This window comes from Cicer arietinum, chromosome 7, assembly GCF_000331145.2.
Source record: "Cicer arietinum cultivar CDC Frontier isolate Library 1 chromosome 7, Cicar.CDCFrontier_v2.0, whole genome shotgun sequence".
NCBI classification, from domain to species: Eukaryota; Viridiplantae; Streptophyta; class Magnoliopsida; order Fabales; family Fabaceae; genus Cicer; species Cicer arietinum.
In genome coordinates this window covers 61,134,303-61,159,356 of record NC_021166.2, presented here as the reverse complement: position 1 = coordinate 61,159,356, position 25,054 = coordinate 61,134,303, and the positions used below count along the sequence as shown (strand labels likewise).

Sequence of the window (25,054 nt, the reverse complement as noted above, 5' to 3'; positions counted from 1 at the left end):
ATAACAACAAAAAATTTGAATAATGTTGGTAACAGATTCTTTAATACATATTTTTCAACGCATTTTCACATATTAAAATTTATTAGTCTCTCACTAAACTTATATAAAAGAAAGTGTTTTAAATGTGTGTATTAACACTCCTCCCATATTATATCACAAGATATCTTTTCTATTTTAGTATAAGTAGTGCATATGCATGCATATTTCTTCTATATATAGAATTCACAAAATAAATAAACTTCATAGAACAATGAACATGAACATGAACATGAACACAAACTTCCATGGAGAACCAATTCACATTGCAGTTGTTTCAGGTGTTGGGTACAGCCATTTAGTCCCTATTCTTCATTTCTCTAACATTCTTGTTAACCTTCATCCATACATTCATGTCACATGTCTCATTCCCTCACTTGGGTCTCCCCCAAATTCCTCAAAATCCATCCTTCAAACTCTTCCATCAAACATCAACTACACTTTTCTTCCACCAGTTCACCCCAATGACCTACCACAAGGACTCCCCTTAGAAATGCAAATTGAACACACAGTCACTCATTCATTGCCATCTATACATAAAGCCTTGAAATCCTTAACTTTAAGGACACCCTTTGTGGCCATGATTGCTGACTCTTTTGTTGTTGAAGCATTAGAGTTTGCTAAGGAATTCAACATGTTGTCATATATATACTACCCTGCATCAGCTACTACACTCTCTTTGAACCTCTATTTGCCTAAGTTGGATGCAGAAACATCATGTGAGTATAAAGACATACAAAAGCCTATTCAAATACCAGGTTGTATACCACTCCATGGCAGAGATCTTTCAACCACAATTCAAGATAGATCAAGTCAACTTTATAAATTTAAACTCCAACGTGTAAAAAAATTCCATTTTGTTGATGGGATTTTTGTTAATAGCTTCTTAGAAATGGAAATGGGTCCTATAAAAACATTGACACAAGAAGGAAGTGGTAACCCTGTTGTGTATCCTGTTGGACCCATTATCCAACAGGATACGCAACATGGTAATAACATAGAGTGTTCGGCATGGTTAGATAAACAAAAACCTCGTTCGGTTTTGTTTGTGTCTTTTGGAAGTGGTGGTACACTTTCACAAGAACAAATTTTTGAGCTAGCTTTGGGTTTGGAATTGAGTAATCATAAATTCTTATGGGTTGTAAGAGCACCAAGTAGTAGATCAAAAAGTGCTGCATATCTTTCTGCACAAAATGATGGTATTGACCCTTCAGAGTTTTTACCATATGGGTTCTTGGAGAGAACCAAGGAGAAAGGTTTGGTCATTACATCATGGGCACCTCAGATTCAAATCCTTAGTCACAGTTCAGTTGGTGGGTTTTTGAGTCACTGTGGTTGGAATTCAACGCTTGAGAGTGCGATGCACGGTGTGCCGCTAATCACATGGCCTCTGTTTGCAGAGCAGAGAATGAATGCTGTTTTGTTGAATGAGGGGCTAAAAGTAGGATTGAGGCCAAAAGTTAATGAAAATGGCATTGTGGAAAAGATAGAAGTTGCTGAAGTGATCAAGTGTTTCATGAAAGATGAGAAATTGCGCAATAATATGAAGAAATTAAAAGAAGCTGCTACCAATGCACTCAAAGAAAATGGATCTTCTATAAAGATTCTTTCTCAATTAACACTCAAGTGGAGAAATTTGGCAAAGGAAACTAACTTCAAGGAATGTTTTACTGAGATTGTTGTTTTTTAACCATTCTAATATTATGTCTATGTTAGACATAAGTCCAAGTTAATTTATGTAATTGTATGTTGTGTCTTTAAACAGAATAAGGATGAGAAAACATATCTCATTCGGTTGTTTTATGTTGGTAGAGACTAAACTCTTTAATTCGTAGAGGTTAAGCATAAACTACCAAAATAAGCATGCTATAAAACATTCAAATTCAATAGGGATGGTTTTCATATCCAAGTTTTTTAGGTTATGAATCCTGCTATAAATATGCAATATCCAATAAAGACTGCACAACAAGTATATTTAAGACAAGACAACTATGAAATAAAATGTCAAATAAGCATGCTACAATACAAGATGATCTCATTCCAAATCAGAAGGACCCTTGAGGCCAAGAATCGACACAATGATTGGCCTTTTCATTGCAAAGTGTTAACAAAGAAAAGAGAAAGCAAGAGCAAGAACAGAAACAACCACTCTAGGGTTTCATAACATAGAATGAACCAAAACCACCAGTTAATAGGGTTACAATGAGTATCTATATAAAAGAATAGAATTGCCTAGAATTGTCTAAAATACCCTTACTACTAATATATAATAATATTATCTAACATCTCCCCTCAAACTCATGCATTAACATGGAGCATCGAGAGTTTGTCAACTAAAAAAAACGAAAACGTTTAATGGAATGCATCTTTGTGAACAAATCAGCAATCTGTAAAGAAGAAGAGACAAACGGTAGAGTAATGATTCTATGCTGAAGATGATGACGAGAGGGGTAACGAGGAGGATCAACAATCGCAGGAGGTGGTTGGACAGCCGGGGGGACAAGAGGTATGTCACCAAAGAAGAAGCAACAATCAAAGAGAAGAACCAAGCCACCAAAAAATCAAACCGAAAAAGGAGCGACCAAAAAAAGGAGCAACAACCATATCAAAATCAACAGATAGGAACAACCAAAGAAGTAGCACCACGAAACCAAATCCAAACAAACCAAGGAGCAACAACCATATCAAAATCAACAGATAGGAACCACCAAAGAAGTAGCACCACAAAACCAAATCCAAACAAACCAAGGAGCAACAACCATATCAAAATCAACAGATAGGAACCACCAAAGAAGTAGCACCACGAAACCAAATCCAAACAAACCAAACCAAATAGAACCAAACAAAACTAAATCATATCAAACCAAACTAAACAAAGAGAGAAGCAACAAAGCAAATCACTAGAGAGATTAGCAATCAAACAGAAGAAGCAACAGACAGAGCGACAACACAGAAGATCAAATTTTCAGCCTCATCCAAGTATCTAACCCTTCCTAGAAGGTCAATCATACAACCATAATGCTCAATCTGAGGCACAATTCCAAATCTCTCCATTTCTTTGAAGCATCTTCTTCCTTCCTCCCTCTACCAAACCACAATGGTTGCAAGCAGATAACACACTAGTCATTGTTATCTCATTCGATTCAAATCCTTCCCGTAACATTGCTGCGAATACTTCTAACGCTTCATTCGCACAACCATTGACACCATAACCATTTATCAAAGCATTCCACGACGATGTGTCTTTTGCATTCATCTCCTCAAAAAGAAATTTAGCTTTTCCAATTTCCCCACATTTTGCATACATATCAACCAAAGCATACACATGAACATCTTCATCAAGTCGGTTCCTTTGCACAGACCCATGAATCCAAACACCCAAATCCAAAGAACTCAAATCAGCAACAGCAAGAAGAACACTCACAACCATTACTTTATTCATTTCCACATCCAAACGTCCCCTCATTTCCCAAAACAACTTCAACGCATCGTGCGGTCATCTATTCTCACAATATCCCCTAATCATCGCATTCCAACTAAGCACATTCTTGACAGGCATACAATCAAACATAAACCTAGCCGCCACAACATCATCATCCTCACAATAACCATGAACCATACTAGTCCAAGAAATAACATTCTTATCCTTCATCTTATCAAACAAATCCCTCGCCAAATCCATACACCCCATTTTCACATACCCATCAATCATAACATTAGAAGCAGCAATATCTCTATCAGGCATGACATCAAAAAGCTTCCTGGCCTCACTCATATCCCCACACCTAGCAAACCCAACAATAACAGCGGTCCAAGAGACCAAACTTCTCACAAACATTTCAACCAAAGAAGTCCCAACATACAAATTAACACAAAACCCATTTTTCAAAACAACACAATGAACCTCCAAACCTTCTCTCAAAGCCATACAAATAATGAGACAAACACAATCACTGAGACAAAATAAATTAGGGATAACTTGGTACTGTGCGAGCACGATTTCTCCCCCTACAAACGTCGTTTTACCGATCCGACCGTTTAAGACGAAGACCTGAATGTTGTGAACCTTCTGTCCAAAAATCAGCCAAATCCAACGGTTAACGAATGCGCAATCGATGTTTTTGTGAGACTGATTTAACAAAATCGGGAACAGGGTTACTCTTCTCTTTTCTCTTTTGGTGGTTGTCTTTTCTATCAAAATAGTCTCTCTCTTCTCTACGGTAGATCCCAGGATGATAATTCTCAATCATCTCTTCATAACGATCAATCAAAATCCCCCAATAACCATGCAAATAATAATGATTCTCAAAGTAAACTTTACCACTCATTGTTCTTTTTAGCTCGGTTGGTTAGAGCGTCAAACCCTAATAGCTTGTGGAAAGGTTTATAGAACCCTAATAAATTCTTTTTTTTTTACTGATCTACTGAAAATAAACGAAAAGTTACAAAGAAAGGGTAAAATAGAATTGGGACACGGTTTAACGAAAAAATCTCACTGAATATTGGAATGTTAGAAAAGAGAAACTATAATTATATTCCCTAATTGTTGGGAACTCGACAGCGGAATAGAGACGGGATCGTTCAAGGAGGATCGAAATAGGCTCTAGATACCATGTTAACAAAGAAAAGAGAAAGCAAGAGGAAGAAGAGAAACAACCACTCTAGGGTTTCATAACATAGAATGAACCAAAACCACCAGTTAATAGGGTTACAATGAGTATCTATATAAAAAAATAGAATTGCCTAGAATTGTCTAAAATACCCTTACTACTAATATATAATAATATTATCTAACACAAAGCAGAAAAGGTAAAAAAACAACAAATATCAAGATTCCATAAAGTAATGCAGCAAATATCCTACACTAAATTTCTCCACTTGAGTGCTAATTGAGAAATAGTCTTTGTAGAAGACCCATCTTCTTTGAGTGCACTATTGGCAGCTTCTTTTAATTTCTTCATATTATTGCACAATTTTCTACCTTCTTCCCCTTCCATGAGACACTTGATCACCTTAACAATCTCTACCCTTTCCACAATCCCATTTTCATTAACTCTTGGCCTCACTCCCACTTTAAGTCCCTACTCAACACAACAGCATTCATTCTCTGTTCAGCAAACAAAGGCCATGTGATTAGCGGCACGCCATACATCACACTCTCAAGGACTGATTTCCAACCACAGTGACTCAAGAACCCACCAACTGAACTGTGACTAAGGATTTGAATTTAGGGTGCCCATGATGGAATCACCAAACCTTTCTCCTTAGTTCTTTCCAAAAACTCAGATGGTAAAAATTTCAAAGGATCAACATCATCATCTTGTGTAGAAAGATATGCAGCATTGGCTGAATTACTTGGTGCTCTTACAACCCATAAGAATCTATGATTACTCAATTCCAAACCCAAAGCTAGCTCAACAATTTGTTCTTGTGAAAGTGTACCACCACTCCCAAAAGAAACATACAAAACTGAACAAGGTTGCTGTTTATCTAACCATGTAAGACACTCCTTGCCATTACCATCATCACTACCAGATTTAGTTCCTGTTTGGATGATGGGTCCAATAGGATACACAGCAGGGTTGCCACTTCCTTCTTCTGTCAGTGCTTTGATAGGAGCTTTTTCAATTTCTAGGAAGCTATTAATAAGAATCCCGTCAACACAACAATATCTCTTAACACGTTGGAGTAAAAATTTGTAAGCTTGACTTGATCTATCTTGAGCTGGGGTATAGAGATCCCTGCCATGGAGTGGTATGCAACCTGGTATTTTAATAGGCTCTGGTAGCTCTCTATACTCGCACGATGTTTCCCTATCCAATTTAGGCAAATAGAAGCTCAAAGATAGTGTAGTAGCTGCTCCAAGGTAGTATATATAGGACAACATGTTGAACTCCTTAGCCAAATCTAGTGCTTCAATGGCAAAAGCGTCAACCACCAAAGCCACAAAGGGTGTCCTTAAAGTTAAGGATTTCAAGGCCTTATGTATAGATGGCAATGAATGAGTGACTGTGAGCTCAATTTGCCTTTCTAAGGTGAGTCCTTGTGGTAGGTCATTGGCATGCACCGATGGAAGAAAATAACAGTTGATGTTTGATGGAAGAGTTTAAAGGATGGTTTTGGAGTCAGTTGGGAGAGAGCCAAGTGAGGGAATGAAACATGTGACATGAAAGTGTGGATGAAGATGAACAAGGAGTTTGGAGAATTGAAGAATAGGGTTAAGGTGACTGTATCCAACACCTGGAACAACTGCAATATGAATTGTTTTCTCCATTGAAATTTTCTGTTAAAGGAAAATAAAAACTGAACTCACATACATAACCTATACATGTGCTACAACAGCCACATTGTATATATGGTTGGGAAGTTTGAAAATGACGAATAAGAGTCACAAGTGTCGGCAATATATTTGTGATAACAAATATAATGGTTCTGATGGGGACAGGGTAATAATACAATGGTTCCTATTTACTCAACACTTTGTCCGAACAAGACATACGGTTGGAAAAATGAGAAGGGTGAGGAAAAGTTCAGTTGGCTAATGATTTATGTTACTCTTTTATGTCTTTCATTAAGTATGGTTGCTCTCATCCACTTCTTCGGTCAATAAAATGAAGCCTTTTGAAATAAATTTGATGTATGATATCTCAACTCATAGATAAAGAATTAATCTATATCTAACATTGTGATTTTTAAGCATGATGCTATATTCAATCCTGATAATAATGATAAACATAGAAAGGAGGAAGATCAAGAGCTGAAGAAGACAAAGAACCCACTGGAATTTCGTTAATCAAATGAACAAAAAGCTTAATATGATAGGATTACAATAGAATATATACAAGAGAATAGAAAAATCTAAAATACTGTAACTAGTAATATATAATAATATTATATAATATCTCCCTTCAAACTCGTGATACATTACCATTAACATGGAACATCGGGAGTTTGTCAACCAAAAAACGAAAACTTTTAATGAAATGCATCTTTGTGAAAAAATCAGCAATCTGCAAGAAAGATAAGACAAACAGTTGAGTAATAGTTCCAAGTTGAAGATGATGACAATCAATCTCAATGTACTTGGTGTGTTCATCTGAGTTATGAGTGTCACGACCTAAAATTTGGAATGTTTCTCAAATTGAATGGAGTCGCCACCAAAATTTATTTCAAAATAGAGAAAATATTATGAAACCTTTAAAAATAGTAAAATAAAAAAAAATAGTCTTTAAAATCAAATTTTGATTTTAAGAGTCCAATATGGATAGAGAAGAAATTTTATTAATGTGTTTGACAAAATCTTGCTCTTACATATCTCCTCTCCTTGTGCATGAAGAAATCAAAGCTAAGCAATTCTTGAATAGAAAATGCGTATGTATTAGTTGCTCTTAAAGAAAATATGAGTTGTTATTAATAAACAAATTATTTTAACAAAAAATAAGTTTGTTTGATTTGAATAATTATTTAAAAATATAAACTTTAAGACTATCAAATTATACAACTTATGTGTTAAATAAAAAAATCTAAAATACATTTACTATTAATATATAATAATATAATAATATTATCTAATAACTCTCTTTAATATTCCATGTCTTGTAAAATTACGGGAATAGCAAGGGATATGACCAAGTTATAGGATTTACCCTTCAACATCCAGGGTCCATTAAGTCTAGAAACTCATTGTTAGCTTCTAAAAATTGAAATGTAATTGATCTTTCCAAATAAATACAAAGCGAGAAATGTAATTTTTAACACAATAAAATATCGAAATGGTTATGAAATCAACAAACCAATAGGAATTGACTAACACAGACAATATTCATAGTTACTATTTCTCATGAAGGCCTTTTCAAAAAAGAACAAATAAAAATCTCATCTGCATGATTTAAAGCCGAAATATTATTACACACATAAAAACAAGAAAAAGAAAAGTATCACTTGAATTTGGACCTAACAAACCTAACTGCCCTATATATTCATCTTATAACTCCTTCAAGGATAGACTGTCCTGAGATTCTTCTGTGCAGATCCACACACTCAGTACCTTCAATTCAAATCCTCCCAAAAAAATCGATACTCTGGCATAAATGCTACAACCAAATGACCATTCAGAAACTTTTCTTGAGGAATGATCCATTCCTAGGTGATATATATAAACATATAACAGCCAGCATATTATGAAGAAAAAAAATATAAACTCAAGAACATGGAAGCTGGACAACAAGCAGTGATAATGGAGAAGTCGAAAACCCAGATATTAATTAGATTCATCCCATATTTCAGAGACCAACTTGTTTAGTATTGAATGGAGAACAAAGCTGAAAGAAAGTGGCATAAATAGTAAACCTCAGAAGCCACTGCTGGATGATGCATTCCCAGATCTGAGACCCGAAGTCGATCCATTGCTTGTTTTGCTGATGATCCCTTTCCCGAAATATTCAGCAATGACCGAAAACCCATCTTTGGAGTTCTTAACCTTCTGGAAAAACCTGTCCTGATCCTTAGAATTTTGCTCTAAATTTCTTTTCGTTTCTAAGACAGACCTATATTCTGGGGCACACTCAGGGCATTCTTTTTCGTTATCGCCAAGGCACCGCAAATGGAATGAGTGCATGCACATGAAGTGCACAGCAGGCAGATCTAGGGTGAAAGTGCATGCCGTGCACTTGCTAAGCTGAAAAATCCTCGCGTTTGTCCTAAGATCCTGAATTTCTTTTCTCATTGTTTGTGTGTCATCCTGCATAGAAAGAATAGCAAATAACTAAGATTACCATTGCAAACTCGCTTTAGGCAAGGATTATTTTAATAGATATGTTCGACTATTTGAGAAATATTTATAAACAAAAGTAATTATGTAAAATAAATTATCACTTCTTATAAAAATAATCTTTTGTATTTGCCAATTTATCATCACTACACATATCTCTGCTTTCATATTAAATGATCAAAATCACCCAATGGTCAATGCTCTAATTTCAATCTAAGTGTTTTTCATTCCTTCACTCAGCATTCAAGCATGACAAATTTCGATATCTCCATTTTCTATTCAATATCCAAATGATCCAGGAGTATCAGAAACTATTTTGGGAAGAGAAAAATGTTGCATGTGTTACAATAGACAAAACACTATCTATGTATGCTTATACTAGATTCTTAATGCTAATAAAATAAGGAATCAAATCAAGAAATATGGAAACCACCCCAAAGAGATCATATACTGTAAATTATTCTAAAATGCAATAATGATATTAAGAAATATTTATCATATATTCTAACACATAACTATAATAAGTTTCTAATCCTTTTTGGTTTTAATTTTTTTCTGCTGTCTCAATATTAGTTCTTTTGATGGAGTGCAATTTAAAGTATTTTTCCGCTGGGCTTCTTCAATTAGAGGATAAGGATGAAAAAATAGATATTCCTGAACCAGCTTCCAATGGACGTTTTTTGAAAGAAGAAAAAAGCTTCCTGCATACCTACAACCATCGTTCCATTGTTTGTATCTTCTTAAAATGTAAACTGCTTCAGCTTTGAACACCAGTCTTATTTGCTATCAGTGTCTATTGTATGGAATCATACTTTTGTATTTGTAATTTAACTATACAGGAAACAGAAAAATGGCTATTTGTTATATTATATGCAATGCAAACAAGATGGATGGACAGACAAATACATCATATACTATCAAATAAACTTAATATCCAACTGTATTCTTAAGAAAAAAAGAACCGACCTGGTATTTCTCAATAGCTTGTCGGTCCTCCTCAATCATCTTTGATTCCTGCTCAAGCTTCCGAGCAATGTAATCCTTGATCACAGAAAGTGTGAGGCAAGGATTTCTTGAAAGAGTTTGAAGGACAATTATGGGGGGCAAAATATTATCCCTCTCTATGTAATTCAAAACTTCTTTTACTTCTTTGGAACAATCTTCACCAAGCTCACCAAAATATTTGAGTACATCTGCCCAAAGAGATGGATCCCCTCCTTTAACTGAATCGCCCAGTCTTTTGCAGCATGCAATTAATCCCTCATGATCATGCGCCTGCATGTAGCATGCGATTACTTCCTTATAGAGTTTCATCTTTTCATACAAATACAAAAGCCCGTTTTTGAAAACATTCATTTCACATAGTATAATAGCTAAATCAACATCATAAAGTGGATGTTCTGCCTCTGGAGGCCATGCACTCTTAAGCATGCGTAGTCCCTTTTCACGCCTTTCAAGACGGTGCTTTTCCTTTTCTGAACGTTTGTGATCGGCAATAGTTCCATTGGACTTGGCACTTGAACTCAAAGTTTTTTGTGATGCTACATTAAGGTAATCTGCACCCTCATTAACTTGTGATACTGAAGGAAAGTTCAATTCATTGGATATATACAACTCTAAGAGGGTATTGTTAATCTCCACCTGAGCAGGTGAGTCCTTGACCTTATTGGTATATTTTTCAAGAAAATCCATAAGGGACTCAGGGTGATGAACAAAGATGCTGAGAAAATCAACAGGAGATGGCAACATAGACACGTACACACCATTTGATTGTCCTTTTTTGTCACCATCATCTGTGCAAAGCCTAATGAGAATCTGAATCGTCTCCAACGGCTTGTGCTCTATTAGAATTTTACCATACTCCTTTATCGTCATCCCTGCCTGACTCGATTCAAGACTAGAAATATATTCCAAGGCCTCTTCATAACTACCAAGATCTTCAAGCAAGATTTTCAAGTACCATTCGTGCCTCCCTGCCTTCTTTGCAACATACATTGCATGCTCATGGTAATTGGCAGCACGGCAAACCCTGATAGCTGTTTCCACGTCAAACTTAAGTTCCCCAATGCTGTCTTCACTTTTGATGAACAGATTCAATTTTTCAACATCTTTCAATTTGGTGTAACAGTTTAATAGAAGTGTGGTGTGATCTTTAGAAGCAAGACCCTTCTCGTGTAGCTTTTCCAAGTAATTTGTGAGGTTGTAGATTCTCTGAGCATCCAAAAACTTCTGAATCACATAAGAAGGTTCAAGGTGACCAATAGTATGTATGTACTGGGCCATCGCTTCATCGTAGTCTTGCTTGCTGTATAGATGATCTCCATATTTTCTCAGCACTTCAGAAGTAGCTGCGGCATCGGCTTGTTGAGTCTGAACAAGATTGATTGCTACAGTATATAGGTTTTTCTTGAATAACATGTCTAACTTGCTTTCCATATCCTTTTCCCCAATACATAAAGCTGATTTGTCAGTCGTTATGAGTATGATGTTACCCCATTCATAGAGCATATGAGAAACTTCTTTAACCAACGTACTGTGGGCTATTAAACGATTCTTCAGGTCATAGATGTTGAAAGTTTGTTTTCCTGTTCTTTGATCCGCAATAACACACAAAAGGTATCCACGAAACCATCCTACCAATTTCTTTTCTCCCTCAAACGCCCAACAAGGACCACGCCCGTCAACTTCATAAAAATATACTGCCTCTGGACGACCAATTATAAACTCCTGTTCATGTTAACATACAGATACATTAAACATTTAGCGAGCATATGCTTATGATACTATATAAAAATAAATTGAGAGTAAGGAATATAGGTTTCATACAGAACGGTCACTCATCGCAACACTGTTTATACCACATCCAATCTGATCAAGGGTTTGCCTTCTTGGTGGTTGATCGTGCAATGAAAACAAGCTCACAGAACTTGGGGTTACTGCAAACAACTGAAGTGATTGACCGTCCACCCTAAACCCAAGACCAGTGATTGAGGAAAGAGTTTTCTCTGAATGGTTTTCCACTTGAAGCTTGAAACGGGTGATACGCTCACGTGCAATGTCTCCTTTGATGCAGTAAATAGAACCGTTGTCTAAGCCAATAGCTATGAGTAGTATAGGCGGCACTTCCTCTAAGACTATAAAAGATGTAATCTGCAGTACACCATGGTTCCAAAATCATTAAAAACGGGGTCGAAATAATCAAACTGTGTTACTAACCAGATTTACCATAACAGTATATTAATATCATTTCTCTAAAGATAAAGAGTAACAAACATGCATAATTGTGCTATTACCGTTGCCTCAGGAAACTGATTAGTGAATATACGCAATATCCCAACACAATCAGGACTCGCCTTGCTTGAACTTTCAGATTGCATCTTATCTAGGTCAAAAACCTTCAGGCACAAAGCCGATTGCTGAGGAGTGAGTTGTTCATCTTCCCCAATTGTTACCAGGAAGTTGCGTTGCTGATTAATCAACAAAGAAAAGCACACTCTTTTAATTTCAAATCAAGATCCCTAGAAAACATTTGAACAGAAAATCTTCACCAATCTTTTCATTTTAACAAATATATATACGCGTGTACGCCTCTGTTGTGCTGACACCTCTAACTGAAGGTGTGTCCCAATGTCTAACACATATCGATGTCGGACACCAATACAACACTAACACCTTGATTACAATCAATAAATTAATTTTCTCAAAGTATTACCGGAATCGACGTGTTAGTGTTAGGTCTGGTGTTGTGTCAGTATCTATGCTTATAGGTTGTGCACACACCTACATATTTATATATGGTACTAAACCCTATAATTCTTTCACCAATTTTCACAATAAGAACAATGAAAAATGAGATTTTGGATAATTCTAACAAATGAAGTAATAAAAAAATCTCAAATTGAAACAAGTAACAATTACCAATCAAAATCACAAACCCATTTACCCAAAACAAACAAACAATTCCAACACTTGAAACACAACCAATCAAATTCTACTTTCTACACACAGCCATCTCTCCCAAATCAATGTCCATCCTCAAAAACTACTCATCAATCAACCAAACACAAAAAATAATAATAAATTGTCAAAAAAACCCACATACATCCCCAATTTGAATTCCCCAAAAACGAAAAAACAAACAAATTGAAAAATTGAAAGAACCTTGAGCTGCTGAAGAAAGAGAACAGAATTGGAGTGAGGTTGAAAAGAATAATTGAACTTAAGTCCTCGATCGAACAAGCAAACGGTGCCATCATCAAAACCAGTTACCACTTTACCCCTTCCGCTCGAACAGCACTCGATTTTTCTCTCTTTCTCTTTCTCTTTCTCCTTCTCATTGATGTCTTCTTCTTCATCTGGAATTGTGCATTTTGCAGCGTACTTCTCCTCGAAGAACTCGAACTTCCTCCATTGATACATCACGATTCACGATCGATCGGAATCGGAAGGAATTCTTCAAAAAAATGGGGTTTCGATCATATCATATAGTTTATTAATTAATATACATGTAATTGAAGCTATATGATGCAAACAGTAATTGAAAATTTGAATAAATATCACTCTTTCTGCATTTGTGAATTTGTTTTGCCAAACTTTCTTGTAATTCCCGATTAACAAATAAAATTATTGTTTGCGAGTACATAGACAATATAAATTAAAAATCATAATCAGAATACATTTTTTTTATAATGATAGTCATATATTTTTAAAATTAATTATATTAGTTTTAAATAAACGTATATCTCAGATATAAAAGATGAAAAATATTTATATCATCAATTTAAAAATTGTTCATCTCACTTTTTATTCTTATAACTTTTTTTTCTATTCTAAGAAATATCATCATTTTTAATTTTAGTCTATACAATACAAACTAAAATTGAAAATGTGATATATATATATATATATATACACATGCAAATGTATTGAAATATATATATATATATATATATAGGGCGCCATATCAAATGAGATGAGTTTTACAATCAGAGGGTGAGAGGGTTAAATCTTGACTATAAATGGATGATCAAAATTAGAAGAAAAAGTCATGTAAGTTTTTTAAGTAATCATGTGTCACTTAAATAACTCTTAATCATGACCATCCATGTATGGTTTGTATGGTCAAGATTTAACCCTCTCAATCTCTCATTGTAAAACTCATCTCATTTGATATATATATATATATATATAATAAAACAAAGCATCATTAAACAAATGATATTATAAAAGTTTATTATATCTTTATTCTAAAATAATTCTTATATATATAGTTAATAATGCACACATGGTGACAAAGAAGATAGTATTATTTTATTTTATATTTTTATTAATCTATCATCTTTTAATGAATGTAATCTTCAATATTAAATATAAACTACTTTCTATTTATTGTGACCACATGACATTTTTTTTTTTTTATAATGTTATCTATTTAATGGTCAAATTTATTGATTTTAGAAGGGACCAAAGTGAAAGAAAAAAAAAACAATATCTCATCTTCTTTTCTTAATTCCATTCAAATTGAAGAAACCTTAACCCATTTTCATCCATTTTGGGGTGAAGTTAGAGTATAGTGGAAAAGCTTGTACTGAGGGTCGAGTTCAATTAGCTCAATGAGAAAAACATAATAGTTCAAAGTTACGCACCAAACAACAACAACAACAATGAAACCACCATCAAAATATTCACATACACTATTGAAACAAGCAGGAGAAGTTTGAGTGTGAGCTAATGAATAAACTTTATTTGAAAACTTGTTTGTTAGGGTTTATAACCACATGAAGTCCTAAATAATTAGACACCTCAACAAACTCAAATGGAAAACTATATATGTCTTTTTAATTTAGGACTACATTGACTAACAGATAACTTATTAGCAATCAAACAACAATCATCTATAAGGAAATAGCATTATGTTGTCTCCTTTTTTACTATTGTCAAAAGATTAAATTGTGTTAATTTAATTATTGTTTAAATACCTAATTATCTCTTTTTCAATGGACTACTCATACATTGACTAAATTATTCCAAAACATAATTAAATTAACCTTAGACCTTAAATATAAACAACTTTTTAAGGATATTTTCATTACGTTTCTTTCATTTATAATCAATACTAGCTAAATAGACAATTGACATTAGTAGTGATATATTTTTAATTAATAATTAATACGATTTTGTATTTTCCATACTCCCACTTGTGATGGTTAGCTGATCCATAAATAGAATTGAACAATGAGCATGAAAATTTGCAGCCATAACAATTGATAAGGACAAGGAAAATCTCTAAAACATTTATCCATCGACATCAACCACCCCAAAGAGTCAATGACATCATCAAGACCAAAATCTTATCCTTTATGTTTGCAATTATTTAAAACTTTTCTTGGTCATTGCCTTATAAGAAAGGGATGAAATATTTTATAACATTTTCTTGATCTTTGCAGATGATAAATAGAATTGAGCTTGAAAAACTATAGCCACAACATTTGACAAGAAAAATGGGATTCTCCAAAAACAGTGAAATTTCAGTGACAACAAAAGATGAGTATGATAGAGCAAGTGAGCTCAAATCATTTGATGAAACAAAAAGATGGTGTCAAAGGACTTGTTGATGCTTCTGTCACAAACATCCCTCACATCTTCTATCATCAATTTGAAACAAAAGATGATGTTCTATCATCTTCAAGCAACATCAACACTACACTCAGTGTTCCTTCTATTGATCTTGTTGACATATTTCATCAACAAGATCCAACAAGAAGGAAAATAGTAGTTGAGAAAATTAGAGAAGCATCTGAGAAATGGGGATTCTTTCAAGTTGTTAATCATGGAATAGCATTGAGTATTTTGGATGAGATGAAGAATGGAGTTGTTAGGTTCTTTGAGCAAGATTCTGAGGTGAAAAGAGAACTATACTCACGTGATCCTAAAAGGCCTTTGGTGTATAATAGTAACTTTGATCTTTATACTTCACCAGCTGCTAATTGGAGAGATACTTTTTACTGTTTTATGGCTCCTCATTCTCCTAAACCAGAAGATTTGCCATCAGTATGCAGGTATGTGTTAGCTATAATCTTAATTTTAGTAGAATAATTAATATGGACATGTTTGGATTGAAGTATTTCACTTTATCTACTGAAATAAGTATTTGTTATGAAATAGTTTATAAAAATGTTAATTATGACAACTCTGTAAGGTGTTTTCAACTTGTTTTTTATGAACTCTCTAGAGTAACTTGTAAAAAGAGTTATAACTTAGATGAAAATAATTTGACTTTTAATTATCTTTTTTGTTATAGAAATAGTTTGTATATAAGCATTTATATGATAAATGTCCATACTATAAACGTTTAATTAAGTTGTTTATTCATACATGACTTAACTCCGGTATGAGTGCTATGATTATAAGCACAAGTACTCAAAAGTTAAAGATATATTAAAATAAAAATAAAAATAAAAGATATTAAGATCAATATGTTAAATCATGGTCGTGTAGAGATCTGTAATATTGCATAGAATTACGGTCAAATGCAGCTGATACAACCTCAATTGCAATTATGAAGACATTAAAAACCTTGATACTGCATTCTAGATTGCAGTAATGAAGTTTTTTAAGAAAAAACCTTAATGAAGATTAGTTTTGAAACTATTTTGATATTATCTTGAACTTTTTGGTTATGTCTAATATCTTGGTAACAAACTTTGATAATAGCTGAGGTTAAAGCATTAAGATACTATTCTTGTGTGATGGTTGCAGAGATATAATGTTGGAATACACAAAACAAGTTATGAAATTTGGAAATGTATTGTTTGAGTTATTATCAGAAGCCCTTGGACTGAATCCAAATTATTTAAATGATTTGAGTTGCAATGAGGGACTAGCACTTGCTTGCCATTACTATCCTTCTTGTCCAGAACCAGAATTGACTTTGGGAACAACCAAACATACTGATAATGATTTTATCACTGTTCTTCTACAAGATCATATTGGTGGCCTCCAAGTTCTTCATGAAAATAGATGGATTGATGTATCACCTCTACCTGGTGCTCTAGTAATCAACATTGGTGATCTTATGCAGGTGAGTTTTCATCTTTTGCATGTGTGTGTGTTTTTTGTTTGTAGACAGAGTGACAAGCACCGTATGAAAATTTCACACACAACTGTGAGGTTTCAAGTTCGAATTTGGGTAGAAATATTCAACCTAATAATATCGACATTTGTGAGTTGACCTAAGCCTTACGGATTGCTTGTGTGTTTATGTGTCATATTTAGATCCTTTCTTATGTAGTTTCTTAGACAAAGATATAATTTTTCTTTGACACGTTATTAGAAAAAGTTTAATATCTATACACCAAAAACATTATTAAAAAAGCTTACACACAATATAAACTAGTTTTACAGTGTCGTTCAAGGAAAATTCAATATTTAACAGTTATTTGTTGACTGCGGCTATAAAATGGACTTATCAGACAACCTCATGATTCATGAGTTTTTATTAGATATTGGTGTAAAATTATTTTACACAGACAATGGATCTCCAATAAACTAAACTATGTTTCTAATCATATTTCAAGGTTTTGTTACATAATAATATCACTTTTTTAAACATGCATGTTTATGCTGCAATAGACTAGTAAATGATTGGACATCAATGTAAAATTTGTTTAGTTTGTTTATATGTTGTCATTTGTTTTCCAGAATAAAATTGACTAATTAAACAATTTTGTTGGAAACAACTTATAACAAATGACAAATTAAAGAGTGTTGAGCACAGAGTGGTGGCTAACCATGTAGGTCCAAGAGTATCAGTTGCAAGCTTTATTAGCACAAGTCTTCAACCATCTACAAAGCTTTATGGTCCCATAAAGGATTTATTATCAGAAGAGAATCCTCCAAAGTATAAGGAAACTACAGTGCATGATTATGTTGCTTTCTCCATGGCAAGAGGCCTTGATGGAACTTCTACATTGCCATATTTCAGGATTTGAAATTTGTGATACACACAATCACACACTCACAACAAAGGCATGGTTTAACATGTTTATATAATTTAGAGAACTTCGTAGTATCAGTTATATATATTTAAAACAGACCCCGAATGTCACATCGCTTACGAATGTCACCTCGCCTACGAATGTCACCTTATTCTATTTTATCCACCTATACAAATATTTCTCACGTCAGCCAAAAAGCTGATGTGGACCACTCCTCCTTTCTCCCCTCTCAATCATGCTCTCAATGTCTAATCTCCTTCAATCCTCCTCTCAATTACTAATTTATAAATTTATGAAAATCACTAATTTATAAATTTATGAAAATAATCATAAAATAAGAATATATGAAAAATTATTAAAAAAGTTACTTCCAATTATTAAAATACACAAATTTATTTAAAATTATAATATATAAATATATTAAAAAATATAATGAACAAAATTTTACTATATATATGTGTTTTGAAAAAATATGTTAACACTAAATTTTTATCAATTAAATTATATATTTATAATTGAATGCTATTTTTTATTTTAATTTTCTTTATTATAATAATAATTTGAATGTTAAAAACATAAATGAAAACTTTTAAATACCTAAAGTTGATTTAAAGTATACGTAAATCTTTAATAAAATTAATTTCAAACTCTTGATGAAATATATTCAATAATTTTTTTTACAACAACTTCTCATGCTCGCAATTAAAAAATCATACTAATAAAACAAATAAATTTAGACTACGCTACAATATAATTCAACATTAACATTTTTTTTTCTCTCACTCCATAATATAAATTCAACGTTTATATTTTATTATTTTATTCTGTTAATAATTGTAATTGTAATTGTTATATACATCAAGTTTGTTGCAAAAAGTGGAGAAAAAAAAATGAATGTTAAAGTTGAACGTATTCAACAAAATTCAAGTTTTTTTTTATTGGTGTATTAGTTTTTTTAAATATAAGTGAAATATATTTTTATACGTCTTAATATAAAATAGGCTTAGACCAAAGTTTAAAATAAAGTCTTTGATAGATAAATAGATTAGAGTCAAGTTTTATTTTTTTTTAAGTTAACAAAACTCGATCCGATCCATCTATTCTCACCTCTATAATAAAATATAATTTAAATATTATATCATATAAAATCAAAATTTTAAAAATGTCATGTTAAATATTAAAAAAAATGCTTAATTTCATTAATATATTAACTTATTAATCTATTAAAAAAAATGTCTAAATACTTTTTAAAATGTTAATATAAATTAAATTTTTAAATAGACTAATAAGTTGTGTTTGACTTTCATACTCTCATTAAAAAATATAAATTAAAATATTTTACTTTTTTTTTTCTTTTCAAGAGGTCGCATTCCCGTCCTACAACCAGAAAAAATAAAATTTAGTACAGTAACAGGTCGCATCCCGGAGATGCGACCATGTACACGGTCTTTAAATTTATTTATTTTTTCATTTTGTAATTTAAAAATTTTTTAATTTACTAAATTAAAAATATTTAAAATAAAATAAAATACTATTAATAAAATCAAATAAAACACATTAAATTAATCAAACTTTACAAAAAAGGTCATCGATCAAAGAGGCCTACAAAAAAAATATAATCGAGACTTGAATCTACTAACAACTTGCTACTCAACTACATGTAGATCTAGAAAAAAAAATGAACAACATGAAGGGGTAAGTTACAAAGACTTAGTGATGAGACAACAACCACCACTAACTAGAAAGGAAACACAAAAAATCACGAATAATTGTTTTACAATCTTGTGACAATTATACTACACAATACTGGCAAAAATATAGATAACTCTAAAGTAAAGTATACACCCGATAAAATCATTAAAATTATAATTTAGCCGTTCAGGTAGAAATATTTAAAATTCAATTTATAGAAAAGTGAAATCACAATGAGCAACCAAAAAAGATCATAGAAAATCAAACAAGTAAAAATATAAAATTTTGAGAACCAAGAGACGACTTCATTTCATTGATAGTATTTTCCATCTAAGGGTGATCTTTCCCTTAGGGGTGACTCCATCTAACGGATAGTCATCTTCTTTCAATTCTACAATGCATCATCACACATCAATTAGAGAGCTTTCATCTCGTTGATAGTCATATCCTCCTATAGATGACATCTCTCATAGGAGCAACTCCATCTAATGGTAACTCTCCCTAATCAAAATGATGTAACTAGATGTACCTACCGCCGTTAACGATTTCATAATTATAACAACCATTTCCAAAACACGTATTTAAAAATCATCTCTTATTTCATAGTAACTCATTGAAAACATATTCAATTGTATAACAATTTAATATTTAAATATTTTATAACTCATAAATAAATCAAACTACTAACATATTATATAACAAATACCATGAAAATAAATAAATGATGAAATTGAGAAAAAAAATCAAAGGTTGTGTTCTCCAATTTTTTTAAATAATTACTTTAACCTAAAAACGAGTAAAATAATAATTATAAGATAATAAAAATATGACAATGATTGTCGTCTATTCACAACTATGGAGAATCGCATAAGTTTGTTATCCAACAACTCCCAGAGTAGTTAACATGACATAAGCTGACAAATCTAAGTATAAAAATTATTCTCAATACTTCAGAAAAATTATTCTAGAGTTTTAGCTAACTGGAATTCATAAAAATCCTTTAGATCTACTTTAAACACAAAAATAAGATGTTTACACAAACTAAATTTTTTCTAGAGATTCATATTGACATTAAAGTTGTGTATTTACCTCAAAGAGTCTCAATAGACACCTCTCAAATAATGATTACTCTTCTTCTTCCTTAACTAACTAACCCTAATCCCAAATTCCTAACCAAGAGTATTTGTAGGAGTATGAGAAGTTATGTTTTTGGGGATGTTAAATTCATTATAAGGATTGAGGATTTAAGTGTGCAATTGGTGTTGTGGAGTGAGAAGAAGCAAAGAAAAAAAGAAGGGAGAAAAAAAAATGGAGAAGGTGGGTGTTGGTGTAAGGGGGGAAAAGATTGCCTACCTTTGTGGCGGGAACTGCACCATACATTTAAAGCAATCTCACGTGTTCGATTAATCTAACGCTCCAAAACAAGCCACACGTTTATTATTTAAATCTATTTATTTTAAAACAAAACTTAAAAACATGCCTTTGTGGCTTCACCCGTTTATATTCGTCGTCGTCTCCCACACCTCCGTCGTCAACTATACACCGTCGCGCGCCGCCATCGAAAGTTTCAAAAATAATCTGCATCAAATCAAATTGACAACAACTATAATACAACTCATAGCAATTCATAGTGTAGGTGGACAACGGTTAACATATGGATGAAATTAGGAATTTTGGGGTTGCATATCTATTTTCAGTTTAGGTGTGCTTATGAGATATGTGTGCGATTCATTTGATTGACCATCGATGGCAGTGCAGGAGAAGATGGCGACACGCGACAGTGGCGGTGGCGGTGGCGGTGTACATGAGGTGTGGGGGACGACGACCACACGTGGGTCACACACGCACGATGTATTGCGTGAAGAAGAATTGTGAACGTGAAATGTGTGAACTCAATTGACTTTCGATGGCGGCGCACGACGGTCTACAGTTGACGACAGAGGTGTGGGAGGTGACGACGAAGTGGGTCACGCAAGCATATTATGGGAAAGAAGAATGTGAATGAGTGAAGCCACAAGGCATGTTTTTTAGTTTTGTTTTAAAATAAATAAAATATAAATAATAAACGCGTGACTTGTTTTGGAGCCTTAGATTAATCGAATACACGAGATTGCCTCAAAAGTATGATGCAGTTCTTGCCATAAAGATAAGCAATCTTTTTTCAGTGTAGGAGAGAAAGAGAAAAAAAAAAGTGAAGTGAATACATAAAGTAGAGTAAAGTTGGTTTAATTTTATATATTTAATATTAATATTAAATATATATTTTAAAATGAAACAATGCAGATTAATTGTATTTATTGTAAACTATAACTCTATTAGAAATGAAAATTAAAATCACTAAAGAATATGAGACATACACATAGAAATAGATAGGATGAGTTGAGTTTCTTTTAAATATATATCCCTTTTTAAAGTCCAAACCTTTTGGTCAATCTGATCTTATTTGATAGTCCACTTAAAATATATTTTACAATAAATATTAAAAAATTACAAGGCTTATATTCTTAAATTATTGAAAAAATAACATGTATATGATTTAATACAGTATACACAATGTAATATAATTATATTATAAATTTTGTTTAACTATTTTAAAAAAAATAACTTTTTAAGTGGTTTGAAATACAGATTTTTTATAATTAAGTAAGTTTCTAAAAAATTATAGATTTAATTTTGGCTAGTCCATATGTTTGTATCATAGTAGTATAATCCATTACTATTTTCTTTGGTGACTTCCAACTATTTTTTTATCGATTTTTATGTGAATTTTTAATTTAGTCTTATTACTCTAGAAGTTTTTGAGCAATTTGAGAATTTTTTTGTTGTTAAATTGTAAAAGCTTGTAATTGAATTGATAATTTATAATTGCATTGTTGAACTAAAAAAAATATTTAATCAAGTCTATGGACTTATTACTAGGTTCCTCTAAACTTAAAAAAAATTATTTCTAATGAGATCCTTAAATTTTTAATTAGTTCCCTTAATATAGGACAAACTATATTAAGAATTCAACAGCAAATTACTTTAAAATATTTTTTTTAACAATTACTTCAAAATTTAACCATCAAATTTTTGGTTCGGATATAACTATTTTGTTTTATTACCAAAGAAAATTATTTTTTATTACAAAAAAATTTGGTTTTTTTTTTTTTGTTAAAAAGGGTCGAATAACTATAAAGCGGTAATGGGCCAAAATAACTAAGCCCAATATGATAGGCTTTATAAACAACATAGACACTCCTTTTCCCATTACGCGTTTCACACAAGGTACGTTTTTATTTTACGATGCTATGTCCGTTATTTCAATTTCAATGGCAGTTTCTTTTTCTTCAAGAAAATATTGAAACTTGTGTGAAACGTACTTGTGCCTCACTGTTGCAACTCTGTTTGCATTCATTCATTTTGCGAAACCATTTTCTCATTCTTGATTTCAATCTTCTGCTTTGATTGATGAAACATGTTCTGTCTCTGAAAATCCTATTTGGTAAGGTTTTGAAATACACTTTTTACGTTGTTACACGATTTTGGAATTTCATTTCAACAAATTTTGTCCCGTCTGGTTTATAATTGGGATATCCATTTTCTCATTCTTGATTGTTCAAGAACATTCAATCTTCTGCTTAAGAAAAAGAAAAGAGATGAAATCTTTTTTTCAAAAAGGCTGTGGAGTACACGACCCATAACCCTCGTCTTCTTGAACGTTTTTGTCCCGCAATGTTCGAACTCTGTTTTGCATCAATTTTTGAAAAACTTATTTTTCGTTAGTTATGGTAAATTAGGAATTTTCTTTGCAAAGTATTTGAATTCACACCTGTTGGGATATACATATTTTCTCATTCTTGATTAGTCAAGAATATTCATTCAATCATCTGCTTGAGGTGCCAAGACCCAATTACGTACCAATATTTTGAAAGAGATTTTTATCTCATTCTTGAATTATTCAAGAACATTCAATCTTCTGCTTGAAAAAATATTAATTGAGCAAACATGCTCTGTCCCAAGACCCTATTTGTTTCCAAGATTTCTAAAGAAAACAAACTTTTTACTGTTGTTACGATGATGATGGAGTTTATTTCATTCTTGAATTATTCAAGAGCATTCAATCTTCTGCTTGAGAAATAAAAGAACACAAACATTCTCTGTCCTAAGACCCTGTTTGTTTCCAAAATTTTGAAAGAAAAAAAGTTTTTACTGTTGTTATGATGATGATGGAGTTTTTATCTCATTCTTGAATTATTCAAGAGCATTCAATCTTCTGCTTGAGAAATAAAAGAACATTAATTGAGCAAACATGCTCTGTCCCAAGACCCTATTTGTTTCCAAAATTTTGAAAGAAAAAAACTTTTTACTGTTGTTATGATGATGATGAAGTTTTTATCTCATTCTTGAATTATTCAAGAGCATTCAACATTCAATCTTCTGCTTGAAAAAATATTAATTGAGCAAACATGCTCTGTCCCAAGACCCTATTTGTTTCCAAGATTTTGAAAGAAAAAAACTTTTTACTGTTGTTATGATGATGATGAAGTTTTTATCTCATTCTTGAATTATTCAAGAGCATTCAATCTTCTGCTTGAGAAATAAAAGATCATTAATTGAGCAAACATGCTCTGTCCCAAGACCCTATTTTTTCCAAGATTTTGAAAGAAATTTTTTTTACAGTTGTTATGATGATGGAGTTTTGCACAATTTTGGAATTTTAATTCCAAAAAATTTGCCCCTGGTTTAAAATTGAGATATCTAGTTTTTGCCCATACTTGATTATTTGAGAACCTTTAATCTTGGCTAAATAAAAAAGAATCTTCAATCTTCTGTTTCAAAAAAAGATAGCTCCTAAAGGGCATCGATGGATATAATTTGTTTCACAAATTTTGAAAGGGATGGATGTCTTATGAACTCTTTATTAATGTAAGGAATCCAAGTTTGGTTGGTGAATTGATAAGTGAAATGAAATGTATTTTTTTCTTTCATTATCTAAAAATGGGGTGGTATACATGAACTTAATTACTTCAAATTCGACTGCAAGTTAGATATACTTTGTTTCATGATTTTTGTAAGGGATTGAATGTCTTTATGCCCCAAAAATGATAGATGTTACCTTAATGTGAAAGCTAGTTGTTGCTGCCTTAAAGCATGGATAGATAATTTGATATCTTGAGCTTTAATGACTCTAGTCCCTTTGCAACTGTAACCTGACGTGATTTTGCAGATAAATACTTAATGAGTTGTGACCACTATTTGGGGGATTCAACAATTAACTTTTTTCTTAGTGCACATTTTGATTGGTTGTAGGCTCGATCTTACCTCTTATGACAGTTATATTTCTTGTGTTATCTAGCTAGTTGGTTTTGAAGGAGTAGTAGAGTTTGCTGTTTGGATTGTGCTGCTGTTCGTTTGTTGCTGTGACCAAAGGGAATGTTTTGTTTAATGAAATGGCATGCCTCAAATCTGAATTGCCAAAATGATTAATTTGCATTAATGTTTAATAGGTTATAATTAACTTTGATAGTTAGTAATTGCCATGGAAGTTGATTGAGGATCAGATATTTTCTCTGTTTTT

General features: G+C 32.4%; 2 protein-coding genes and 2 pseudogenes across 2 annotated transcripts; 2 read left to right on the top strand and 2 right to left on the bottom strand.

Annotated features, from left to right (window-relative positions):
• The first annotated feature begins 238 nt into the window (after positions 1-238).
• On the top strand, positions 239-1,839 carry LOC105851450 (hydroquinone glucosyltransferase). Its single transcript, XM_012712336.3, has one exon. The coding sequence runs from the start codon at positions 251-253 to the stop codon at positions 1,724-1,726; it is 1,476 nt and encodes a 491-aa protein (XP_012567790.2). The 5' UTR covers positions 239-250; the 3' UTR covers positions 1,727-1,839.
• A 2,841-nt stretch (positions 1,840-4,680) lies between these two features.
• LOC105851065 (hydroquinone glucosyltransferase-like) lies at positions 4,681-6,548 on the bottom strand (annotated as a pseudogene).
• Positions 6,549-7,801: 1,253 nt separating this feature from the next.
• LOC101504486 (vacuolar protein-sorting-associated protein 11 homolog) lies at positions 7,802-13,444 on the bottom strand. The gene is made up of 5 exons (XM_004516797.4): positions 12,968-13,444; positions 12,100-12,273; positions 11,633-11,956; positions 9,773-11,533; positions 7,802-8,776 (listed from the first exon to the last, which is right to left on the bottom strand). Exons 1-5 carry the CDS (start codon positions 13,223-13,225, stop codon positions 8,387-8,389), a joined length of 2,907 nt encoding a protein of 968 aa, XP_004516854.1. The 5' UTR covers positions 13,226-13,444; the 3' UTR covers positions 7,802-8,386.
• Positions 13,445-15,055: 1,611 nt separating this feature from the next.
• On the top strand, positions 15,056-18,013 carry LOC101504162 (1-aminocyclopropane-1-carboxylate oxidase homolog 1-like; annotated as a pseudogene).
• Positions 18,014-25,054: the final 7,041 nt, after the last annotated feature.